We start from the raw sequence: 24873 nt of genomic DNA on the forward strand, positions 1-24873 counted from the left end.
CTAGCACTGATACCCTACCATGGGGTTACAAGGGGCCACTAGTTTTTAAGAAAAGAAAGATTGTGCAAGATAATAATAATGATAATAAGAAGCAAAAATTACTGTAAAATTAGTAATATTAAAAAATAATGTAAATATAGTTTTAAGGTTTGTAAATAAAAACAATATATAATTTGTGTTTTACATATCAGATTTATTTATCCAACTATTATGCTTAGTATCAAATCCTAGCCATTTAACATAGTATTTATTTCTACGTTTTCTAATTACTTTTTCAACAAGATATACATCTGGATATTTGACTTTGCTGAGTTCTTCATTGTAAAATCCTCCTTCAATTGGTTGATCCTGATAGTCCACGAGCTTGTACATCGTTGGATTCGTGTTCTGCACCGACTTGATTGTGAAGATTTCTGTTGTCCAGTTTGGTGTGTATCCCTTGTCAAACACATGCTTGTACTTGCTGATTCGGACTTGGTCTCCAACTTTAAACTTCCTCTGTTGTGATTTGACTTGCAGTGGTTGATATATGTTTTCCAATAGTTGTTTCTCCTGAGCATCGGTAACATCAACAGGTTTCATTTTGATAGTGCGATGTTTAGTGTTGTTGTAAGTATTCACCAAGTCATCAAGTATATCGGTCCACTTGTAGCTGCAACGAGCTGTGAATTCTCGCCACATTTTAGTCTTGAGTGTTCTATTGAAACGTTCACATATGGATGCTTTGAGATTGCTGAATGTTGAATACAGATTTATCTTGTGCTGCTTCATCAGATCTTTAAATTCTTTGTTGTAAAACTCTTTACCCTGATCAACATGGAGATTCTTAGGTACACGACCTTGCTGGAGTACAGACTTCATAGCACTAGTGACATCTACACCACCTTTTGATTTAATTGGAACTGCCCAGGCATATTTAAAAAATATATCTATGATTGTAAGCAGATACTTGTGTCCTTTATTGACTGTCGCATATGGAATCATCTCAACCAAGTCAGCTTGCCAAGTCTCGTCGAGACCTCGGATGTCAACATGACGACGTTTATAGTTCCTGCGAGCCGGTTTGTGAAGCTCTTTAGCTATCACTGTCTTTTTGTCGTTCATTGAGTTTCTCAGTGAGATATTTGATATTATTTTGGTGAGAGGAAGGTACTGCTTTAACTTCCTCAATAGATGTCTGCAAATTTCCCACAGCAGCCTTCAGTATTACTATTTCAGAGCGTAAATGTGAAATAATCTCTTTCTGTTCACTGTCTATACTTTTATTCAGTTCAGACATCTGTCTCAGTACAAACTGCACTGTCGCCGCATCATGTTCATTTGAAGGATTACCGAGATTGCACAGCCTTTTATTCTCAATGTTATAGTTTCCATCAGAAGTTACATTGAAACCTCTACCAGCTGGCCCTCGTTGACCTAAGTTATTGTCCAGTGGACGTCCAAATATATCGATGCTCATGGTTGTGAACACTTTAACTGTCAATGTGTGAATGATTTAATTTTTCAGAAGCTTTTAATATATAACTCCAGCCTCCCTAAGCTCTTCAATAATTGACATCATTTCATTCGTGTGACTTGGATTTCCAGCAGCTTGAGATGCCATAAGTAGTCGCAAACGATCAACAAGTTCATTTGGATCATCCCAGTAAACATAGTCCATTGGTAATCTCTGTTTTCTTGCAATCATATATTTTGGTAACCCTTTACCGAACTTGGTGATAAAATCAGCAATGTATTTATTGAACTTGATTGTTGTATCTTCATAAATGGTACGATTTGGATCATAATTTTTCCTATGAGCGTTGGTATGTTGAATTATGTCCAAGTACTTTTTCTTATCATCTGGGGTGATGAGTGCATCCTCTGGTGATTTTCTAAATAATAATTCCAACAACCCAGGAGTTATTGGATAATTTTTTTCTTTGACAGTTATTGTATCATTTGCAAATGAAATAGGTGAATCACCCATATGCATTTCACCGCGTTTTCTGCGTACACCATATCTCATATCATTATCTTTATGTTTTTTACTTAAACGTTGTAGATAATTAGTGAGAAGAGGATTTCTACGAGCTGGAGTACTTGTTGATGGTGGTGGCTGAGTAATAGCAAGTGCTGTATTATCAAATGAACTTTCATCATCTGTTATTAAACTGTTGTATACTTCTGGATCATCATACAGAGATTTTTCAACCTCTTGTTTTTGAACCTGTGGTTTTTCTTCTTTTTTAATATTTTCCCCTTTCAACTTTGAAGATTCAACTATACTCTGGAGTGGTGTCACAATAGGCTTGAACATTTCCTCCATAGCTTTCTCAGCTGTATCTTTACCCAACTTCAACATCTTGTGCTTCCGTCGGATGGCATTGCTGGCTTGAGATATCTGATGCAGAATATCTTTCTGCTTTGATATTTCTTCAGGCTTCATGTTGACAGGTTAACGTCTACAGCATGTATGACTATCACACTCTAAAGTACCTCAATTTATACTAATGAAGCAGTCGAATCCTTTGCGATACCTACCACTGTTCAATTCACTGTCTTTATCTATTACCACAAACCCATATTTATTCCAACATGCCGAGCATAAATCTCTGAATGAGTTGTACGACATGTCTGTATTGACATGATCATTATAAATATGCTTCAGATTCATTTCATCTTGACGGAATAGCACGAGAAAGTTTGCGTTATCTCTAATCAGATGCTTCGGTATTCGTGTATAAGTTTGACAGAGATAGAAGCTGTCTACATCCTTGTGTCGACCCATGCAGAAGAAAGCCTTGATGTGATCTTGTTTTTCACAAGCAACATCATCAAATATCATCAGGGAGTTAGGTTTAGCATCTTCAGGCTTGATTACAGCTTCATGTTCACTGAATGTGAAGAATCCAATACCATCAATCTGTTTAAGCAGCGTCTCCAGGAACTGATACTTTGGTTGGTTAAGAGACTTTGAGTAAAGATATATATTCTCAAACCTCAAACCGTTTGGATGTACAATAAGAGACAGTAGAGCGTTGGTCTTTCCACAGTTTGATGGTCCGCAAAACACTGCACGGATACTGTTGGGAAGTAATGCACCGTGTCGTTTGAGTTTCACACCGGTCCCTTGAACAATTTGATCAAAATTGATAACTGGCAACTGAGCTCTTGGTTTGCTATCCATGACTGCTGATTGTATTCTGAGCTCAAGAGGTATATATACCAGCTTATATAGATTAGCATGTCAGTCTTTGATGTGACATGTCTGAGAGCAGACGTGGTGAAGGTTTATTCAACAACATAATCAATAAGCTTCCACTTGAACTTCACATACCAGGATATCAGTATTGAGGTCCGGGAACAAAGTTAGCCAAAAGGTTAGCTCGAGGTGATCCAGGCATAAATCCTTTGGACTCTGCGTGTAAGGAACATAATATAGCTTACTCTAAAAATCGTGAAAATTTGGAAGCCCGTCACGAGGCTGATAAAATTCTTGCTGAGAAAGCGTGGCAACGATTTCAAGCGAGGGACGCTACTATTGGTGAAAAAGCTGCTGCTTGGAGTGTGAATAAAATCATGAAGTTGAAAAGACGTTTCGGTATGGGTCTTAAAAAAGAAAAACCTATTACAAAGCGTAAGACAATTAAAAGAAAAACAATGAAGCGTAAGACAGTCAAAAGAAAGACAACCAAGAAGAAGGATGTTGCTCTAAGACAGATTGTTGACGAAGCTAAAAAGTCCATGCAGCCTGGTGGAGATCCAGTTAAAACAGCTCTTGGAGGTGCCCGCAAAGCTGTCAAGAAAGTTGGTGGGAAGAAAAACGTTCGATTGCTTCGTATTCTACCAGTTCCATCAAAGATTGGTGGAGTACATCCATTCTTGATTCCCCTGTTTGCAGGGTTATCAGCGGTTGGTGCTCTAACAGGTGGAGCTGCAGGTGTTGCAAAGGCTGTGAACGATGCCAGCGCAGCCAAAAATCAATTAGCTGAAAAGAAACGTCACAACTTGAAGATGGAGGAAATAGCTGTAGGTAGAGGATTATACCTCAAACCTTACCGCAGTGGTATGGGACTTTATCTGAAACCATACCCAGAAGGAGCTGGCTGCAAGAAGTCAAAAAACCAGTAGAGCTACCACATCGAGCACTGACTAACATCGACTTATTAAAGTATGCCAAGCTGCTTAAAATTTCAAATTTTCGTGGAGTTTTCATGAGAAATGATTTACCAAAATCTGGACCAAAGACAAACAAATCAGCAATAATAAATTTAGATGATAAACTTGGACCTGGAACTCACTGGGTTGCATACAAGAAGAATCATAATCAAGTAATTTACTTTGATAGTTTTGGTAATCTACAACCCCCACAAGACTTGATGAAATATCTCGATGTAGGTAGCGTAAAGTACAATCATAAAAGATATCAAGACTTTGATACAATCATATGTGGACATTTGTGCTTAAAATTCCTGGCTGGACAACTATAAATTGAAGTGAGTCGAGACAAAAAGCGTCAGTCATGGCAGAGTCATTCACCTTGACACTATCCGGAAACTCCTCCATACTGGAGGCAAATTATTTTCCGCCGATTGAGCTATCACCAACAAAAAATTATGTACTTGGGCTTGTTAAGCTCCTAACATTTAATTCAATACCAAATATTGATGTTGGTGCTAAAAAATTTTATGTGTCCTCAAAAAGATCCAAAAGAAGTACAATCAAGAGATTTCAAGAAATAACTATACCAACAGGGAGTTATGAAATTAAAGATATTGAAACTTATATAAACAAGACATTACCTGAACTAAGTTTCACTTTAAAAGCAAACAACAATGAGTTGAGAAGTGAAATAAGATGTGATCAATATATAAATTTTGAGCCTGAAGATTCCACTGGATCATTACTTGGATTTACCAACCGCGTGCTTGAACCTAAGACAGCACATAAATCTGATTTACCAGTCAAAATATTGAAAATCAATGCTCTGAGAGTCGAGTGCAATATAACTACTGGATCGTACATCAATGGTGAGAAGAATCACACAATCCATGAATTTTTCCCGAGGGTTCCAGCAGGATATAAGATAGTGGAAGTGCCAACAAACATCATTTACCTACCAGTCGCCATACGAGCAATACACAACTTGAGGCTCCGCATTGTTGATCAGGACGGGAGAATAGCAAATTTCCGTGGCGAGACTATAACGATAAGACTGCATATAAAAAGCCTGTAATGGGTATCGTATATGAGACAAAGACTGGTAACGGGTATAAAAGGATTGCAGGATGTCCAAAGATTATCAGTCATCATCGAGCTCTGTAAGTGTTGACACGTCAAAACGCAGAGTTCCTAAAAAGTCTAGGACTAAAATTACGTGGAAAATTCACAAGATAAAAATAAATTTTTGTTGTCTAGCTTGTGTGATACCGGGGCGGAAATCTTAGATATAAAAAAATCAATTATTTTCGATGAGTCTATTGCACTGTGAAGCTCATTCACACTTACCATATGCATCATCAACATTCAACAACAGTGATGAAATCAGGATTGCTGTTCAACATCAAGATCTGTGCTTGCTCCCAAGCAAGAGCACATTACATTTTTATGGAAGAATGAGGAAGGCTGATGGTACTGCTGTAAGTGCTACTACGAAGATGGTCAACATGGCTGTTTGGCATATGTTTGAAGAGATACGTTATGAGCTCACTGGTGTAGAAATCGATAGATGTAAGAATATTGGTATCACCAGTATTATGAAGGGATACGCTTCTCTGAGTCCGGGACAACAAAATATTCTGGAAAATGCTGGTTGGATTGTTACTGAAGATGACAACAAGCTGACTGATAATAGAGGTTACTTTGATGTCTCAGTACCGCTGAGTTTCATTCTTGGATTTGCTGAAGATTATCAACGAATTATCGTTAATGCCAAGCATGAATTGATACTGATCAGATCAAATACTGATCAAAATGCTTATGTTGTTACCGTTGAGAATGAAAATGTTTCAATTACGATTCAAAAAATTGAGTGGATTGTACCATACATAACAATGTCTGACAAGCAAAAAATTATGGTGCTGAATTACATAACCTCCGATCCAGCTATCCCAATCAGTTTCCGGACTTGGGAATTGTATGAGTATCCACTGCTACCAGCTACCAACAAGCATATTTGGGTAATCAAAACAACAAATCAGCTTGAGAAACCTCATTTTGTTATCCTTGGATTCCAAACAGCAAGAAAGAATCAATCGAATCAAAACGCAAGCGAGTTTGATCACTGCAGCATAAGAGACATTAAGCTGTTCTTGAACTCTCACAGTTATCCATATGGAAATTTGAACCTCAACATTGTGCATAATCAGTATGCCTTGATGTATGATATGTACACAAATTTTCAAAGTGCTTACTATGGGAAAGAAGCTGAACCGCTATTGGCTAAGAAAAAATTTCTAAGTACAGCACCTCTGTATATAATTGACTGTTCCAAGCAGAACGAGTCAATCAAGTCTGGACCTGTGGATATACGTCTGGAGTTTGAATCGTCAGCACAGTTTCCAAATCAAACTGCTGCTTACTGCTTAATAATTCACGACCGAATAGTTGAGTACAATCCCATCAGCAGCACTGTGGGAAAACTTACTTAATGGTACAGTTTGACCCCAAGCCCACCATACATTACATGTATGTGTGGGACTTTGCATCCAGACAAGCGAGGAAAGGTCCATGGGAACAAGCAGCAAGAGACGGAGAACGATTTCGCCGACGAATACAAGAATTAAATAAAATTATTGAACCTGTACTGATTAATAAACTTATTGTAATTAAAAATAATCAATAAACTTAATGTAATTAAAAATAGCAAATAAAGAAAAAACTTTTTTGTAATTTTGCGTTTCTAACTATAAACCTTACTATAATAAGTATAAAAATATATAAGATAAACATAACCTGTAAAATGAGTTAAATGGCGGGAAAGCATAAACATAACCTGTAAAAATGAGATGACGTCATCTACTACCCAACAGAAATAGAACAAAGAAAAACTGCACAGCTACTAGACCTTGAACCGGTTCAAACCTGTCTGATGACATCATCTACTACGCAGTTTAAAACTCTACGACGTAGTTTGAATAACCAATCAAATTATTAATTAACCAATAAGATTATCGAGTGGTGGGGGTAAAATCGAGAGATCGGGTTATAAAAAGGTTGAATTGATTGTAAGAGTCATCATTCAGTCACTCTTCGTTGTCAAGAGCAGTAAAAATGGAGATCATTCTAGACGTTCAAGGATTCAGAGGAGCTGATAATCGCTTCATTGTTAAGAGTTGGCCTCAATAACAATTCAACATGATATTGTTAATATTGAAGAGTTGTCATACACACTATTTCAACCGCCATATCACTGGAAGGTGTTACCAGTCAACTATCAACGTCTGAATACCTGGCTGATCCGAAATTATCATGGAATTGGTTGGAATGCTGGAACAACTTCATATTACAAGCTCAAAGAAGTTCTCAATTATTTAACTTGTAATAAAAAAATTATTTATGTCAAAGGTATCGAGAAAAAGTAATGGGTTCAAAATTTAATTGATTGTAATAATAAAATTGTAATCGATCTCGATAATTTCAAATGTCCCTCTCTAAAAAGTATGAAAATTTGTAACAATCATTTTTGTAATTATCATGATCGTTTATCTGATTTATGTGCCTTGGAAAATGTAAAAAATTTAAAAGATTGGTTTGTAAGCACTCAATAAATCTAAAATAAATGAATTATAATTGTTATTATTATTTCATCCTAACACATTTAATTCAGAATAGAATTAATTATTGTTAGTTATTAAATTCAAATAATTTTCCAACACTACTACTGATATTAATACTTATCAACAGATGGCATAATGGTTTTTGATTTTTTAATTGAGATAATCAATAATCAGTTTTTGTTATCTAAAATTTTATAATTAATATTTGTTTAAATTAAAAGTCATGCATTATTTTATATAACCATTTAAAAATAAAAACTGAGTATTGATTTTCAAAATATATCGCTAGAAGATTTTTGGATTTGACGATACAGAGCACATCAACCCCATATTAGTTTATCAAATAATACATAACTTTTAATTTAAATAAATATTAATAATATTAATAACAAAATATTATAAACTAATAATAATTATTTATCTTTTATTTAAATTAAAAGTCATGTATTATTCTATATATGTATATATAACTAGAAAATTTTTTTAATATTTATGAATTGACAGCTTTCACGCTCTAAGAATAAACTGATAGTAGATGGCTCTAGTACAAGAAGCGCGAAATTCAAACTATCATTATGATAAGTAACTTAAAAAATTATGATTAAGTATAACTTATTGAATTTGAATTATAAATATTAATCTTAAATTAAAAATGTGAGGAATTATAAATAAAAACAATGAATTATTTATATTGAAATCCAATATTTTATTGATTAAATAATTCCACTGGTCATTTTTACATCAAGACTAGAATTAATAAATTCAAATTTATTATATTTTCCACCATGATAACGCAGAAACAGATAGTTTGAATCTATTAATTCATTCAAACTCTTCATGAAGTTATCATCTTTTAGATGTTGAGTAGTTCTTGATGGTAGATAAATGTTAAATTCATCGTTTATATTAGCAACAATCCTAGTTCCATACTCAGTTGTAATAGCTTTGATACCGTTAATCTTATATTCTCGATTAAACTCCAACTCGTTCATTTTCTTAACAGGAAGAATCCCAGTAAGACAATTAACCTCATTTATCTTGGTTACATCCATGATTGATTGCTGTAAAAATTTTTTAATTAATTGTAATGGTTGATTAAATGATTCTTCATTTAATTCATATTTTGATTAGACAGTAAATGAATACTTACGATTAGTAATACTGATAGGTAGAAGATGTATATCACCAAGAACTTGTACTTCAACTTGTAGTCACCACCAGCTCGTACTTTACTGGAGACGTGTACTTCGTTTTTGTGAAGTACGGCTTGAGCGCGCTGCTTTTATAGCCAGAGGATACTACGCAGTTACCCCCCACTCCTTTACCTCAAAAACGGTTTGATGACGTCATCTGCTACGCAGTTAGAAATAGAACAAAGAAAACTGTGCAGTTACGCAACCTTGAACAGGCTCAGACCTGTATGATGACGTCATCTACTACGCAGTTAGGAATAAAGCAAAGAGAACTACGCAGTTACCGTGACCATGAACAGGTTCAGACCTGTTTAGAAGTAGACAGAAATCTCGACAGATGGCGTATCTTCTCGCATTTACTCCTCATACGTACAGTTTGAATATATTAATCTTTTCAGAATATAAACAATGAAATGCACCTGTGATCTAAGCAACTATTATTGATGCTGAGATCACAGGTGCATTTTTTAACAAAAATGCAGGAAATCAGAATCAAAATTTGAAATGGCGGAAATCAGACTCAAAATGGCGGAGTCAGATAGCAACCACCAGATGGTAAATTTCAGATAGCAGATTTCAGAGAGCAGACTCAAAATGGCGGATGTCAGACTCAGATAGCAGCCACCAGATGGCGGAAATCAGATAGCAGACTCAAAAATTCTAGAACAGACTGAGTCATCTACTGCGCAGTTATATGACCTTGAACAGGTTCAAGCCTGTCTGATGACGTCATCTACTACGCAGTTAGAAAATTCTAGAACAGAATGAGTCATCTACTGCGCGGTTAGAAGTAATGCACGCTGTCACCAGATGGCGTTGCGTGAAATCCTTCTCGCAAGTAGTTGACATAACTTCATTTTAAATATATAGAACATGGATATACCATACTACAAATGCGTAATCCTGAGCTATTGATCTGTTATGGCTGAGCCGAAGGCAGGTTAATAGTTGAGGATGCTTTTTAACCTCAAAATGTTGAACTCAATTTCCAAATGGCGGATAGCAGCCACCAAATGGCGGATTCAAAATGGCGGATAGTAAGATTTAAAAAATGGCGGATAGTAAGATGGCGGCAGAATTCCCCACCAGCGCCACCTATAACCTCGATAAAAATTTCACCCATAACCTCAAAATGACATACATATCTACCACCGGCAACACCTACTGTCGGTAAAAACAGGTCGCCTATATATACAGACGATACTTGTCACGAACCTACAGTCGGTAATGTAGATCCCAGCTTAATGTGGGCACGAACTCACAAATCTGTTTTACCGACTGGATATGCACCCCCTGTTTAACTACTCAATGTTTCGCCAGAAAAGAAATTCTTTTTTAATTACAGAAAATGCAAAATTTATGTGAATAATGATGCTTGAGTAATTATATAAAAACATAATCAATTATATATAAGCAAATAAAGACATGTCAGACCATGTAAAATTTTTTTTTCCAAGGATACTAATCAGAATGATTTTATGAAACATCATGTGTGGTTTTTCTTAATAACATAATCACATATTAATAGTTATAATGTATGTATAATTGCACACATTTTTTATATCATGTAAATACGATATAAATATAATAGATGCGATTGATAATTCATCAAAAAAGTACCTAATCAATTTTCGATTAATGTCACCATCAACATACAGAATATAAACCTAATTAGATGGAATGTAATCACTGATTAATGACACTAGTTGCTTGAATAAAAAAAAATCCGCAAAAAAACGATAATGAAAATGGGATCGGATCAGTAATCACGAGATTAAAATAACAAAGTAGATAGATAGTTTTTTATTATGCAATGGATGATTTAATTTCTCGGCATCGTTGATTTTGATTGACACTGCAAAAATATGTGTACTAATAGTGTCAATTTTTTTGACCCGACTGAAAAAATTCCAAAGAGTGCTGTGCCTTCAAGTTTTGCTCGAGTCATTTATTTTTTATGTGTCTACCAAATGTAATAGTTAATAATATTATATAGGATCAGACAAAAATTTCAGGATGCCAAAGAAGTGTCTTATAAAAAAAAATTGTAATAAAATTAATAACAATTTCATTTATTTAATCCTTATCCCGTAGACTGATGAATTTCTTAGATTTTTTTTATTGTTATTGTTCTACTAAGAGATGGTGAAACTTTAATCGAATGCATCAAGTTAATGATGCTTCACATTAATAATGAGTGCATGGTCATAGTGTCATATGACTGTAATTAATAATTGAGCTAATGTTTGCACGCTGAGAATATTATTCATGAAAATAAAAGTTATATTTACATTTGGAGGAATAAAAAAAGAAATAAAATTATTAAAAAGTTTAATTTAAAAGTCAAAAATTTATTGAGTGACTTTTTTATGGATATTTATCGTGAATTAATAGCAATGAGCAAATTATTTATGTTGTAACCTCGGCCTTGTTGTATTCTTGCAAGTCAACCGAAGCTTCATTTCGGAGTCGAAAAGCCTACATCATGAATAAATTCACTCGAAAAATAGGAACAAAAAAAACTTATCGTTTAACACCAATTAAATTATGATTATTTAAATATATGTCATTGAGTTTTTGTTGAATGGATTATATATGCGAGTGGATCGTTTATCAATGAATGTCGTTTAAAGCCAGTAAAATTCTTTTTTTACATTGATAATGATAATTGTGATGTCAACTGCATGTTATGACATTTTTAATCAACTTTCTTGCGAAAATATTTTGGTATGGCCTGATATTTATTTATTATTACACGCTTTTTATTAGCTTCACTTGTATGTTTGTATGTTTGTTTGTAACCGACTTCTTTGGGCGCGATTTTGACCCACTTTAAACGGCCAGATTTCGTTCAAATTTTGTAGATTTTTCGAGGACCGATGACAATACACTAATTTGATAAAATTATTCCATTTTTCAATTTGCAAAATAAGATTTTTGTTAATTTATATAATTTTCGTCTATAGTCGATAAGGCAGAAATTAAAATTTTCCAACCAATATCTTTAGACGATTTATCTAATATTAACAAAGTGCATGCTGGTAAGTTAGTTGCCAAATAATAGTTTAAAATTAAAAAAACAAGCTATTATAAATAAACCAAACTAAAAAGTAGAAAATAAATAACAGTTTAAAAAACCAAAAAACATGCTTTTTATAGAAAACCGAACTAAAAAAATAGAAAATAAGTTTTAATGAATTTAAATTAAAAATAATATTAAAAATTTCAATACATATAAATTAACAATAGTGTGAATAGAAAAAAATTTATTTTATTTTAAAAAAAGCGTGGGGTGCATGGTGTCAATAGTTATAAATATTTTATTGACAGATATGAGTAGAGTGATTATCATTTTGATAATATCTTAAAAAGCACCCCACGCTGGGCACTTTATAGAATTGTAGTTTTAGATCTAGACTTGAAATTCAATTGGAGTATTAATTTGACTTGCACAGGTTCCACATTCCATCGATTCGGAAGTAGAATTTATTGAAATCCGTATTGAGATGATCTCTACATGACAAACAAAAGATCCTTACCAAATTTGCAGCTTTTTGAAGCTATATTTTAAAAATTAAGATTTTTTATTGTTTAAACACCCACCCCCGCGATCTTTATTGGAGGTGATTCGGTGTAAAATTCGTTCTTAGATCATTTTTGTATCACATGTAGACGACTCCTATTAAATTTGGAGTCTATAGGAGCTATAGCTTGGAAATTAAAAATTTTCATTGTTAATACCTACCTCCGCAACCCTCTGTGGGGTGAGATATCGTAAAATTCATTGTGTGACAGGGAAAATTGAACTTCCCATGGTTGTTATCGACCACTTTATTGACGCCACGATAAATGAGGGTTTTCCCTTACCGTACGATTTTTGACAAGTAGTTCAGACTTGTCACCGGGCGTGCAAATCGAAAGTCCCCACTGCTGTCCCCAAAAACGAAGCGGGGTTGACAATAGGAAAGTTCGAGAACTCGGAGTCAAGGGTTATAAAAGATCCGACAAAAGAAACATCGAGGCTTTTTGAGCCAGGCCCTGGAACAAGTAACGCTTTTTTGAGCCAGCCCTTGGAACAAGTAACACCTTTTGAGCCAGGCTTTTGAGCCAGTGACGCTTTGAGACAGTGAGGCTTTTGGCAAAACAGTGAGTCAGTGTAGTGCTGTGTAGTAAATTCTGTCATCAAGATTTAGGACCATCAAGAAGGAAGTCAATGTACGATCCGGAATTGGGAACCCTTTACTTAGAGTCAGATAGTTCATTGAAGACGAGAGAGAGACCAACCAGCCGCTGATTTCACCAGTTTCCACCAGGACATCACTCAACGTTTGGAGAGTTGTAAAAGTTAAGTCAGGTATTATTATTACAATTATTTCAGGCCAAGCTTGAATTTGAAAATTGAGAGGCCGAATTAACTGTAATAAAATTTGTCAATTAATGATCGCTATTGTCTCAGATGTCACTTTTAATTTAGTAGATTCTTTTATAAGTAAATTATTCATAAACGTCAATTAATTAGTTTGTTACAAGCCTTTTAGTTATGGGAAATTATTTAGTTAAAATTATTTGATTAAGTTGAAATAGTAGAAGCATTTGTGTAATTTAGATAGTCAAGGTCACTTTGGAATATATGTAAGTTGAATATTTAATGAGGCTTGTTAAATTTGTAGAATTTGAAATTTGAAATGTTGAAAAAATTAATTCTAGGCCGTTGGGCTGAATTTAATTAATTTAGTAAATCTAGTAAATTAGTTTATTGAAAATAGTTAATAAATTTAATTGAATAATTTTGATTGATAAAATTTGTAATGAATTAAATTAGTGAATTTGGTAATTGGTATTAAAGAAATGTTAAGCGTAAAATTCAAGGAATTTAGATAATTAGTAATTCGAAGAAAATTGAGTAATTAGAGAAAGTGTGTATTAAGTTAGCGTCCGGTGGACGATTTTTGTATGGAATTTAGTGAGTATTTAGAAACGTTGTATAGACGCCCGAGTCAGGGGTACAACGGATTAAGTTAGGAAACCGCTGCGTAGACGCCCGAGTCGGGGGCGCAGTCGGGAATAGGTTTTAACTGGTATTCCGTCAGGTTGACGAGGTAATTAATTGGTATTTTATGGTATTCCGTCAGGTTGACGAGGGAAAATTTAGGTTTTAAGGTATTCCTTCGGAGTGACGAGGTTTGAATAAATTGGCAAGGGCCAACGTAGGTGAGAGGTTCTCACAATTAAGTTAGTTATAAGAAAATTGTTAAGTTTGTAAATTGATTGAATAAATCACTTTAATTGTTATAAATAATTTTTTTCTCAGTTTTATTTACAGCCTTTCTCGGACTTCTCACGACCCTGTCTTTTCCCTCTCATGCTTCCCCGGTTTCTGGGACACCGTGTCTAAAATCCCAGTGGCGCCCTTTCTAAAGAGGAAAGGGGTAGCTAACTGGACCTGGGCTAAACCCCCCGGTTACAATTGATAGATTATTTCTACATCTCTTACAGAAAATTCCTACCAAATTTGAAGTCGATAGGAGCTATAGTTTAAAAACAGGAATTTTTCATTGTTAACGCCCCCGCAACTCCCCTTGTGGGTGGAATTTCGTAAAATCCGTTATTAGCTGACCTCTACTCGGCGAAAGGAATATTCCTGCCAAATTTCAAGTCTCTATAGGTCTTATAGTTCCAGAAATATCGTAATGAGTGACTGTATCTATAGAAAGTCTCCTATATATATATATAGATTTCATGATAAAAATCGTATACTTTCTCTCTGTAGCAATGCTACTCATTTTTAATTTATAATGTCAATAATAATTAACCATAAAATAAATTATACGATTAAAAAATTTGAGATTAGTGAAAAATTTAGTAGCTTGTTATTTTTAAAATAAATATTATAGTAGGAAAACAGTGTCCTACTATGCGGACCCTAGCGGCTGAAAGTTAACTGACACCTCACGACACTTTCTTCGCCCCTTCTTAAGATCATTTATCCTGTTCGATTTGCTTTTATGTCGTATTTATTGGCTAGCCTTTCTTATATTTATTTATTTTTTGAACATTTTGTCTCTGTTTTAATAATTTTATAACTTTTGCACACTTAGCTATTTCAAAATTTTTTAAATATCACACCAACTTTTCTTGTCCAGTAATTTTTAACGGGCACCGTTTAATACGTTTCGGATTTTTAATAAATTGTGTTAGTTTTCGTTTATATTTAAAAAAAAATTAAACGCATAAGATAATAATTTTTTTACAGTGCAATATTTTTACCTCAATTCTTCAGAAAAAAAGATTGCTTGCTAATATTAATACGAACAACAAGGAAGTATTTGACTCTATTTTAACCCGCTAAAAATAACTTCACGCATTCGATGTTTTGTCACGAGCGCATTCTACTCTTTTTTCTGTCATTCTTTTCTATTTCAGTTAAATTATTAATCCAGTTTTGAAGATCAGACGAAGGATTTTTCGGTTTCTCATTGAGTTTTTCGATAAGTCGAATCGTTAAAAATCCAGTACATAAATTATGTAAATTTTTTCCCTAAACATTGAAATTCTTTTAAAGTTGTTCGCAAAAATAAATTCAACTTTATCGGATTCTTTAATTCAATTTTTAAATTTTAATTTAGAATCTGAAAATTTATAAATTAATCAGAAGACACAATAACGGGCAATGAGTAACAATACTTAAATTACAAGAGATGAAAAAAATTTTAATCGAGATTGATCAAAGACACATGTAAATCTATTTAGAATTCTAAACTAACCAGCACAATAAATTACTGTGTTCACATCTGGCACACAAAATAAAAAAAAAATAAGAATTATAATGCCTTAAAAAAATTCACCGACAAATTATTGATGACTTTATTTTTATATATCTTTTCCACAGATATGTCGGGCAGCTTGACAACTTACCTGGCCCTGACATATGAGTCCACATGCTCATTCATTACGAGTTGACGTAATGATGATATTTGTTTAGGATAGCCATCGCTGAAGAATTATTGCACCTGCATTTACCTTGATACACGATTATTAGTACAAAGCAATTGCTATCTATCACCTTACTAATACATTGTAATTATTCCTAGAAAAAAAAAAAAAAAACTTTGTTATTAATTGTTTTGAGAAATTAGCGTCTGACAATTGGCGATAAATAATATTTTTTAGTTGATTCATTTGCATATTTTATATCATGAATCATGATAAATAATTGTTGGTGATATGAATAGTAAAAAAAAATTATTCGAATAAATCGCGGTAATGATCGATTACTAACAATGTTGTTTGTTAAATGGTAATTTTATCTGAAGCAAAAAAGTATTCAAATTATCCCATAATAAAATTGAGATGAAATGTATGTGGCATTAAACTATTCGTAACGTGATTGGTCGAATATATCATGAGCATGAAAATATATGCAAACGCTATAGTAAGGCGCGTGCTTGCGCGCGCAAATTCAAATTCTAGTTCGTTTAAAAAAGTAGTTATTTTAGTGCAGTGTAATAAAGAAAAAAAAACTTAAGTCGTTAATCATGATTCATAATCAATAGAGTTAAAATTATACATTTTTTATCGGATGAGAAATTTGAATTAAGGGTGTCCTTAACCTAATTTGTTCTCAATTTACACTAAATTAACAAATAACTGATTCTCTTTTTTTTTCCAAAAAATTTGTTGATCCTGTAAGCCATTTCTGAAACATGCTTCGATTTTCGAACCTAAATGCTCAAAAATTCACCAACTAGCTACTTTTTAAGGTCTTCAATTTACAAATTTAATAATTATTGCAGAAAAATTTTTGTGTCATTCTTAAACTGCAAAATCTCTTAAACGTTTCATTTGACTTTGATTTTTTTGGCTGGCATTCGAAGACATTTGTTAAGCAGAAAATATTTATATAAGGTCTTGAATCAGTTGATCAAAGATTTAAAAAGTTATCGTCCATTTAAATTACTTTTATGCATTGTGTAGAGTAAAAAAAAATAGGACATAATTTATAATCATATCATGAGAGAAAATTTTTTGCTAATTTTTTTTTTTAGATAAATCATGAGCTTTAATTTTAGTCGGAAGTTTTTGCAAAAAATAGAAACTATGAGATTTGAAGCAATTTAAAAAACTCACTATTAATTATGTATTGCTCTACGATATTAGATATTACTTAAAATAGAAACTTTTCACAAATTTGTGAAGTCCAAAATAGGTCGTCTACGATATGTACGCATCAAAACTTAGATCTGATTAGATTTGAAAACTAATCCATCGAGACATTCCATAGAAATTAAAAAAAAAAAAATTGAATTTTGATGTTTTTTTAAATGACTTTAAAGTGTGCGGAAAAATCATAATAGAACCATGTTTACATTTTTTGTGCTTAAAAAACTGCGTCGAATTCATTTTCGAAAATAAAAATCGAACGACGCACTCAACAGTTATAGTTTAAAAATTCACAAAATTTTGTTTTTCGGTGTTTTATTAAGATATTTTCAAGATTTCTCAACCAATCAATATGAACCGAATCTCGAAGAACTTGAAAAGCTCAAAATGTGAAAAACGGTGCTTTGAGCTTGACAAGCTCAAATATTAACCAAAAAACACATTTTAAGGCGCTTTAAATTCATACTTAGCGGGAAGTTTTATAGGATTTCCAGATTTTTTTTTTTTTTATTTTTTTACTCGATTGATACAAATCGTAGACGATTTTTGATAAGTTTAGTGATAAGATTTTTTTTCTCTAACGGTGTATTTTTCGTATCATTTATATATACATCCAACGGTTCCATGATAATTGATTCAATATTAGACCATCACATACGCTTTTAACCGTGCTGTACCCTTTAATAATTTTTTTTTTTAATTTTCGAAAACTATAACGAATTTGAAATATAACTAGCCAGGGATATTTTGTACAGGGATATTTTTTTTGGAGATATTTTGTCCAGGGATATTTTGTCGGGGATCAATAAGTCTGATGCCCACCCAATATGACTGTCAGCTACGATTTAATGTAACAAAACATTGAGATCTTTATTTTAGATGATAATAGAACACATTTTCGCGTTCTTGCTCAAGACATGCAATAATCATTCTCTGCTTAGCAAGATTCATTTAAAGCTTTATAACTGCTTGTATTTCAATGCAAACTAATAAAGTTGTGATAAGTTCGTTACTTGAACTTTAAAATCAATGGATATAACTTTGTGTTGCAGAAGAGAACAATAATTGCTATTAAACTATCGAAAAGTAATTATTGATTTGTTGGCACAGGTATTGATGAAAACTTATCCACCGTGATGAAAGTATAATATTACCTAAAAGACAGAAGAAAAATTTTAAAAATATTTTAGTCTTTATTATTAAAAAAAATCTCTATTAAATGTTTTCACGATTTCAAATGTATAAAATAAATGGCGTCAGAATGATTAATCATAAAGCTGTTTAAGTTGCGTGACCAATGCCAGTAAATACTATACACTAAGCAATTTACAATGAACATCAGTACCATCAGTTTATACACAGACTACTGGCCTATTACCACACAATAATATATAATCATAATACATAATAGAAAATTAAAAAAAAAAAGTATACAATTGGATTAAAGTAATGTGTTTAAACAACACTCATTAATTTATTCAAATTAGTATCAAATGAAAGTGTGTATACAGCTGTGTGTCGCATGCATGGCCTTGTAGCTCTTTTAATGAATTATTTAAACCAGTATTATTCACTATGTAGGCTCTATTTCTAGTTTTTTATAGTATTTAGCAGTAAGATTGTTATAAATAACCGGATTTTAAAACTTTACTTGAACAATTTTTAAGTTAAAAATAGCCCGCGATTCATCTTACAAAAAGTTGATTCATGTCTGTTCTCGATATTAGAAATAACGAATTCAAGCCTCGCAATGCCCCTAGCGTTTCATGTTTTATACGAGGATATTGAGTAGATTGCTGGTAAACTTTTGACCTCAGTTTACTTTTATTCCGTTTTCAAAAACATACCAAGGTTGTTTCTGAATTCATTTGTAATTTGTGCATTATTTTGTTATTGGTTTAGTTTTTTAAACAAATTTCATTTAATTATTTACAAAACATTTTAAAGTTATCAAAGAATAGCAATCAATAAGAAATAAACTGTATAAAGAAAATAATTTTCTTTTACGAATATAAAGCAGTAATTTCAATCACGAAACCTTTTAATTGCACGGAAGGAAAATTTATTAGAAGTTAAAGTTAAACACTTTCTTTATAAAAGATTTTATTTCCTTGATTGAAAGTGATTAAAAAAAAAATTTCTTTCCTAAGGTTTACAAAGAGATAAATAAATGATTAAAAAATTTATCAACTGATGTTAATAAGTTCATCTTTTTGGAAACAATTTATTTATTCATTAACTTTCTTTGAAGTTCATATAAAAGCCCATTAAGTGAGCTTTAATCTGTATATATTACTATTAGCATGGGTCTATAATCATAAAATCTATATGGTGATCGAATGAAGTCTTGCTGTTGAATTTATTCTACCATTTTGCTTTTTTTTTAAACATTAATTCTTATTTAAGTTGATAATTGATTTATTATCCATAAATTTAGTGAAAATAAAGTTAGCCGACATTTCAAATTTTTAGAAATTTTTTTTTTGAAGAAATTTCACATAAAAAATTAAAAAAAAAATTGTCATATGTAAAAAACTTAAAAAACTATAAGTGCAATTTTTTATAAATATTTTTTTAGTTGTAATTGAATTAATAAAAAAAAATCAAAAATTTTTAGACGTCTCTTAACATCAGTGTCATTAAATTTATCGTAAAATAATTCAAATTGAAATCTACTTTCATTTCCGTTGCCAAATGGCTTTTTTTTTATTGCGTATATTTTTTATATTTTCTGATTCAATATAAATACTATTGTTGATTCAAGATTTAATTTATAAAAATATTTGATAAATTAACATATAAAAAAGAAAACAACCCAGTGAATCAAGATTAAAGCAACTTATTAAATTTTCTGTTTACAATAGCGTCTGCAACGAATCAAAACAAATATAATAGACTACCAAGTTATGCAATCTAAAAATCTTCTAAGTTTATGAGACTATGATTTATTGCTCTTTAAATAAATGTTTTTCATGACATTTATCATTTCATAAAATTTCAGCACAATTATTACAATATTCACTGCTCTCTAATCAACATATTTATAAATCAAGTAAATGAATAATAATAATTATAATCATACACAAAAATAAAAAAGAACAAAGAATTTTCTGAATCAATACTTTTTAAAAATTTTAATCTTCTGCATTTAGAGATTTTATTATGAAGGAAAAACAGGACGCAATATATCATTCCGATAATTTTATTTTATACTATGAATCTACTGGTTTTCGCTAAAAAATATATCGGGAATATTTCACTTACGTGTTAGGTAATAAATTGAATTTTCTATAATGGAAATAAATTTGAATCTTAAATTTATGTCTTGTTTTTTTTTATATTTTTTATTAAGATTAATTTTTACTTTGAACGTGCCGAAACATTTAGACCGTCAACAAATCAAAAAAATTAATGTTACGTCGGTAAATAATATTCGTGATCTTTGTTATAGAATGTTCAATTTCTATAAAAAAAAAAAAATATCTGTAGGGGAGGGTGGGGCAAGACGGCCCACTTAAGCTAGTTTTTATTTTTTGTGGCTTTCTACTATCAAGTGGATTTACTCTCGTCCAACTTTGACTCAATTCACCGGAATTTTTCGAAAATTCAAAAAAAGATATTTATTTTTTTTGCGGTAAGATGGCCCACCTCCAAAATATGATGAAAACATATTAGAAAAATAAATTTTTGGTCAATTTTTAAGGTGGGCCATCTTGCCCCAGGTGGGCCGTCTTGCCCCACCCTCCCCTATATGTGTATATCATAATTGAAAAAATGACTTTAAAAAAAAAAAAATAATATCGCAGTGTAGTCAGTATAAAAAGTGTAAAGATGTCGCAAAATATATTTAAATTGATTATCTTACGCACAGAATCACGGTTACTAATAAAAGTATAATTTAAATAACCTATTTTAATGTAATTAATTATGTTTTTAATTAAATAAAAAAATTTTGATTCAAAAGTGATAGACGAGGGAGTCCAAAAATGAACTCGCATATTTATTATTCAACCTTTGATCTAAGTACAAAAATTAACTTCTTCATTGTATGACAAAATTTACAATCTTATGAATAATCATTAATCATAACCATGTCACTGAGTTGTGTTCAGTTAATAATTTATAGTAATTTATTTGAAGCAATAAAAATAATTTCACTATTGATACTTAATAAAAAAAACCTGGAATTCAATAATAACGTCCACACGTGGAAGTTTTTAGTTTTTTTGTTACGCAACTAGTGACTGTATCGCAACCAGAAGATAACATAGTTAAAAAGTTATTTAGATCATTTGAAATATAGAATATAGATATTTGTATTGAACATGTTTTTGTATTGAACAGCAGCTGTTTTTGATTTATTGGTATTTAATGAACGTAAATTTTGTAGAGACTTAATTTATTATTTATAAATATTAGCTCGTTAGTAATATCATATTGTAATGAAATTTTATCATCAAACATTGTGTAGTGAACTGTTTACGACATAAATTACCTTTTTTACTGCTAATAAATTCGTTTCGAAGTGAATGTGATATGAAGATGGCCCGTAGCCAAAGAATTAATTTTTTATCGTTTTATGAATGTGAAAGTTAAAATCATGCGAATTGAAATATGTGGAATATTCAAAATTTTAAGAATTTATGACATTATAGTTAGCTGTCACTTGACAATTTTTTAATTTTTTTTAAAGAAAAAATTTGTTCTAAAAAATTGTTTTTTAAAAATTGAATTTTTTATTTATTAAAATTCCTATAAGTCCATTATTTTAATAATTTTTTTGCCATAATCTATCCACTCTTATAATTTAGATGAAAAATATAAAAATATATCATGTAAGCAAACTATTCGTAATGTGATTGGTCAAATATATCATAAGCATGAAAATATATGCAAACTCTAAACTCAGGCGCGCGCTTGCGCGCGCAAATTTGAATTTTAGTATATATATATATATATATAGGAGACTTTCTATAGATAAAGTCACTCATCACAATATCTCTGGAACTATAAGACCTAGAGACTTGAAATTTGGCAGAAATATTTCTTTCGCCGAGTAGAGGTCAGCTAAGAACGGATTTTACGAAATTCCACCCACAAGCGGGGTTGCGGGGGCGTTAATAATGAAAAATTCCCTATTTCAAACTATAGCTCCTATTGACTTCAAATTTGGTAGGATTCTTCTGTAAGAGATGTAGAAATAATCTATCAATGAATTTTACGATATCTCACCCCACAGAGGGTTGCGGGGGTAGGTATTAACAATGAAAATTTTTAATTTCCAAGCTGTAGCTCCTATAAACTCCAAATTTAATAGGAGTCGTCTATTCATGTGATACAAAAATGATCTAAGAACGGATTTTACACCGAATCACCTCCACTAAAGATCGCAGGGGTGGGTGTTAATAATAAAAAATCTTAATTTTTAAAATATAGCTTCAAAAAGCTGCAAATTTGGTAAGGGTCTTTTATTTGTCATGAAGAGATCATCTCAATACGGATTTCAATAAATTCTACTTCCGATTCGATGGAATGTGGAACCTGTGCAAGTCAAAATAATACTCCAATTGAATTTCAAGTCTAGATCTAAAACTACAATTCTATAAAGTGCCCAGCGGAGTGGGCGGGTAACTGCTAGTTGACCATAAATGTATTATGACAATTCAGAATATACCAGGAAATTTTCGACAAAACTTTGTCTTTATATATTCTGTTTCTCTGTAAGTTGATTGTATTTCATGCAAACTTTCTCCCTTAAGAATTATAAATTATTTTTAAGTCTCTTGGCTTCTATCAACTTTTGAAAAACCATAAATAAAAAATTTTTTTTCATCACTAAACTTTCATAAAATTTACTTTTTTCAACGTAAACGTACAATTTATATCTTTTTCTTAGAAATAATTCCAAAGTAAATGATCCGGCGTATTAAATTTTACAAAAGTACTTTATTTTCTCAGTATCCCTATCCTGCCCCTGCTACCCTCATCCTTACCCTATTTAATTGACGAAAACATTATACTACAATTTTATCTACTCGTATTTGACATTTTTCAATAAGAAATGTATAAATAAAATGTATAAATTAAATAGTTTTTTCATGTTATGCAAACTTATCTAATTGATGATTGATATCTCTAACTGTATGAGGATAAATATGAATATTTTATTGTTACAGTAGCTGTAGTCATTGCGTTTTTCATATGCTGGGCACCGTTCCACGTTCAACGTTTGATTGCAATCTACGGCACAGGCAACGATCGAGTCACATCAAAAAGTAAAGCTATGATACTGCTTTACAATGTTTTCACGTATTTATCCGGTGTATTGTACTATGTGTCGACTACCATCAACCCTATTCTCTACAACATTATGTCCAACAAATTTCGCGAAGCTTTCAAGGTCAGTTCACGAAAAACTATTTATTAAATCAATTCAGACTTTTTACTTTCGATAATTAGTTCTGTAATAAATACGGAGAAAAATATAAGAAAATCTTAAGCAAGCTGCCAATTACGGGCGACTAATTGCAATACAAAAAAATTATTATCTCTTCATAACGTGTCAGATATTTTTTATTGATGATTTAAAAATCAGTATATCGATAAAATTAATTTTTTTTAGTGAAACTTAAGAAAATTTTATAGATAAAACTTATCCTAAATATTTTCAAGTCTTTATAAATATTCTAAAGCAGGATCGAAATTTCTACAGGCGTGCTAATTTATATTTACAAATCAATTTCAAATTTGAATTGATCTCAAAACTAATTCATATTTGTGTCAAAATATGAATTTCAATCTTAGATTCATTTTGAATCAGAATTTTTTTTGTACGGGGAGTATAGATCTCAAACTAAATTCAGTATTGCTCTAAGAATTATAGGGTATAAATACTGTTTGTGACCAGTGCACCTTTTTTTCAAATTATTGTATCAATATTTCTATAAGCGCAAGACTTTAGAAATTCAATTCGTATAAATGTACTAGTTCAGAAATTCTATAAAAATTCTCCTTTGATAATTAAATTTTTTTTAAATTCACTAAAATATCGTGGCCAAAAATGGTCTTAAAATGGCCAAAACCGCACTGATAGAAAATTTATGTTGACTCAAGAGATATTTTCTTGATCTAAGAATTTATTTTGAAAGACAAATGATTATTTTGCTTTAAGAATTTCTTGTCTTGATTTAGATTTTCTTGGCTTAAGAGCTATATTATCTTCAATCTATACATTTAGTTTTTCAACCAAAATAACATTATCGTTTAAAAAACTTAAAATAATTCATCAAAGTATATTTCAAAAACTAAATAGTCTTTAATTGTTATACCGAAAAAAAATTATTTCTTGGAAATAAGTAAATTAATGACAAAAAAAAAGCCATTCTTAACACAAGTCGGTAACATCTTGAATCAATGTTATCGCCTATCTTGAACCAAGAGACAAAAATTCTTGAAAGAAATATATCTATATGTAGTTTCAAGAGTTCAAATTTTAAAGAAAAAAAATTTCTTGAATCAAGATTGTTTTTCTATCAGTGCAGTATTTCTACCCTACTGGTATTTTGATAATAACAACACACTGAGAAAACAGTTTGTTTGACTCAATTTGAAATAAATTAAAAATATATATTTAATGTTAAAAAATTTCTTTCATTTAAATATATATTATTTTGAATCAAATAATACGTCGTTTTTATTTAGTTAATTGAATCGACTTATTTATTTCATTTAAATAAAGATTTGTTAACTATTAACAAATC

General features: G+C 31.4%; 1 protein-coding gene and 1 long non-coding RNA gene across 3 annotated transcripts in view; one reads left to right on the top strand and one right to left on the bottom strand.

The window, feature by feature from the left end:
- Positions 1-24873, top strand: part of LOC141528464 (pyrokinin-1 receptor-like) — a 59548-nt gene that overhangs the window by 30766 nt on the left and 3909 nt on the right. The window contains exon 2 of one of the 2 annotated variants that reach the window (XM_074244522.1): positions 23290-23513. In XM_074244522.1, coding sequence (XP_074100623.1) covers positions 23290-23513 — 224 coding nt within the window. The remainder of the gene's footprint in view (positions 1-23289; positions 23514-24873) is intronic. The other variant, XM_074244523.1, reaches the window with a different exon arrangement.
- Positions 8443-9237, bottom strand: LOC141528476 (uncharacterized). Its single transcript, XR_012479378.1, has 2 exons — positions 8911-9237; positions 8443-8821 (listed from the first exon to the last, which is right to left on the bottom strand). It is a non-coding gene; the product is annotated as an uncharacterized LOC141528476 (long non-coding RNA).

The sequence above is a fragment of the Cotesia typhae genome, unplaced genomic scaffold (genome assembly GCF_013202065.1).
Source record: "Cotesia typhae breed Kobodo isofemale line unplaced genomic scaffold, CoteBio_Ctyphae contig_43, whole genome shotgun sequence".
In the NCBI taxonomy this organism is placed as follows: Eukaryota; Metazoa; Arthropoda; class Insecta; order Hymenoptera; family Braconidae; genus Cotesia; species Cotesia typhae.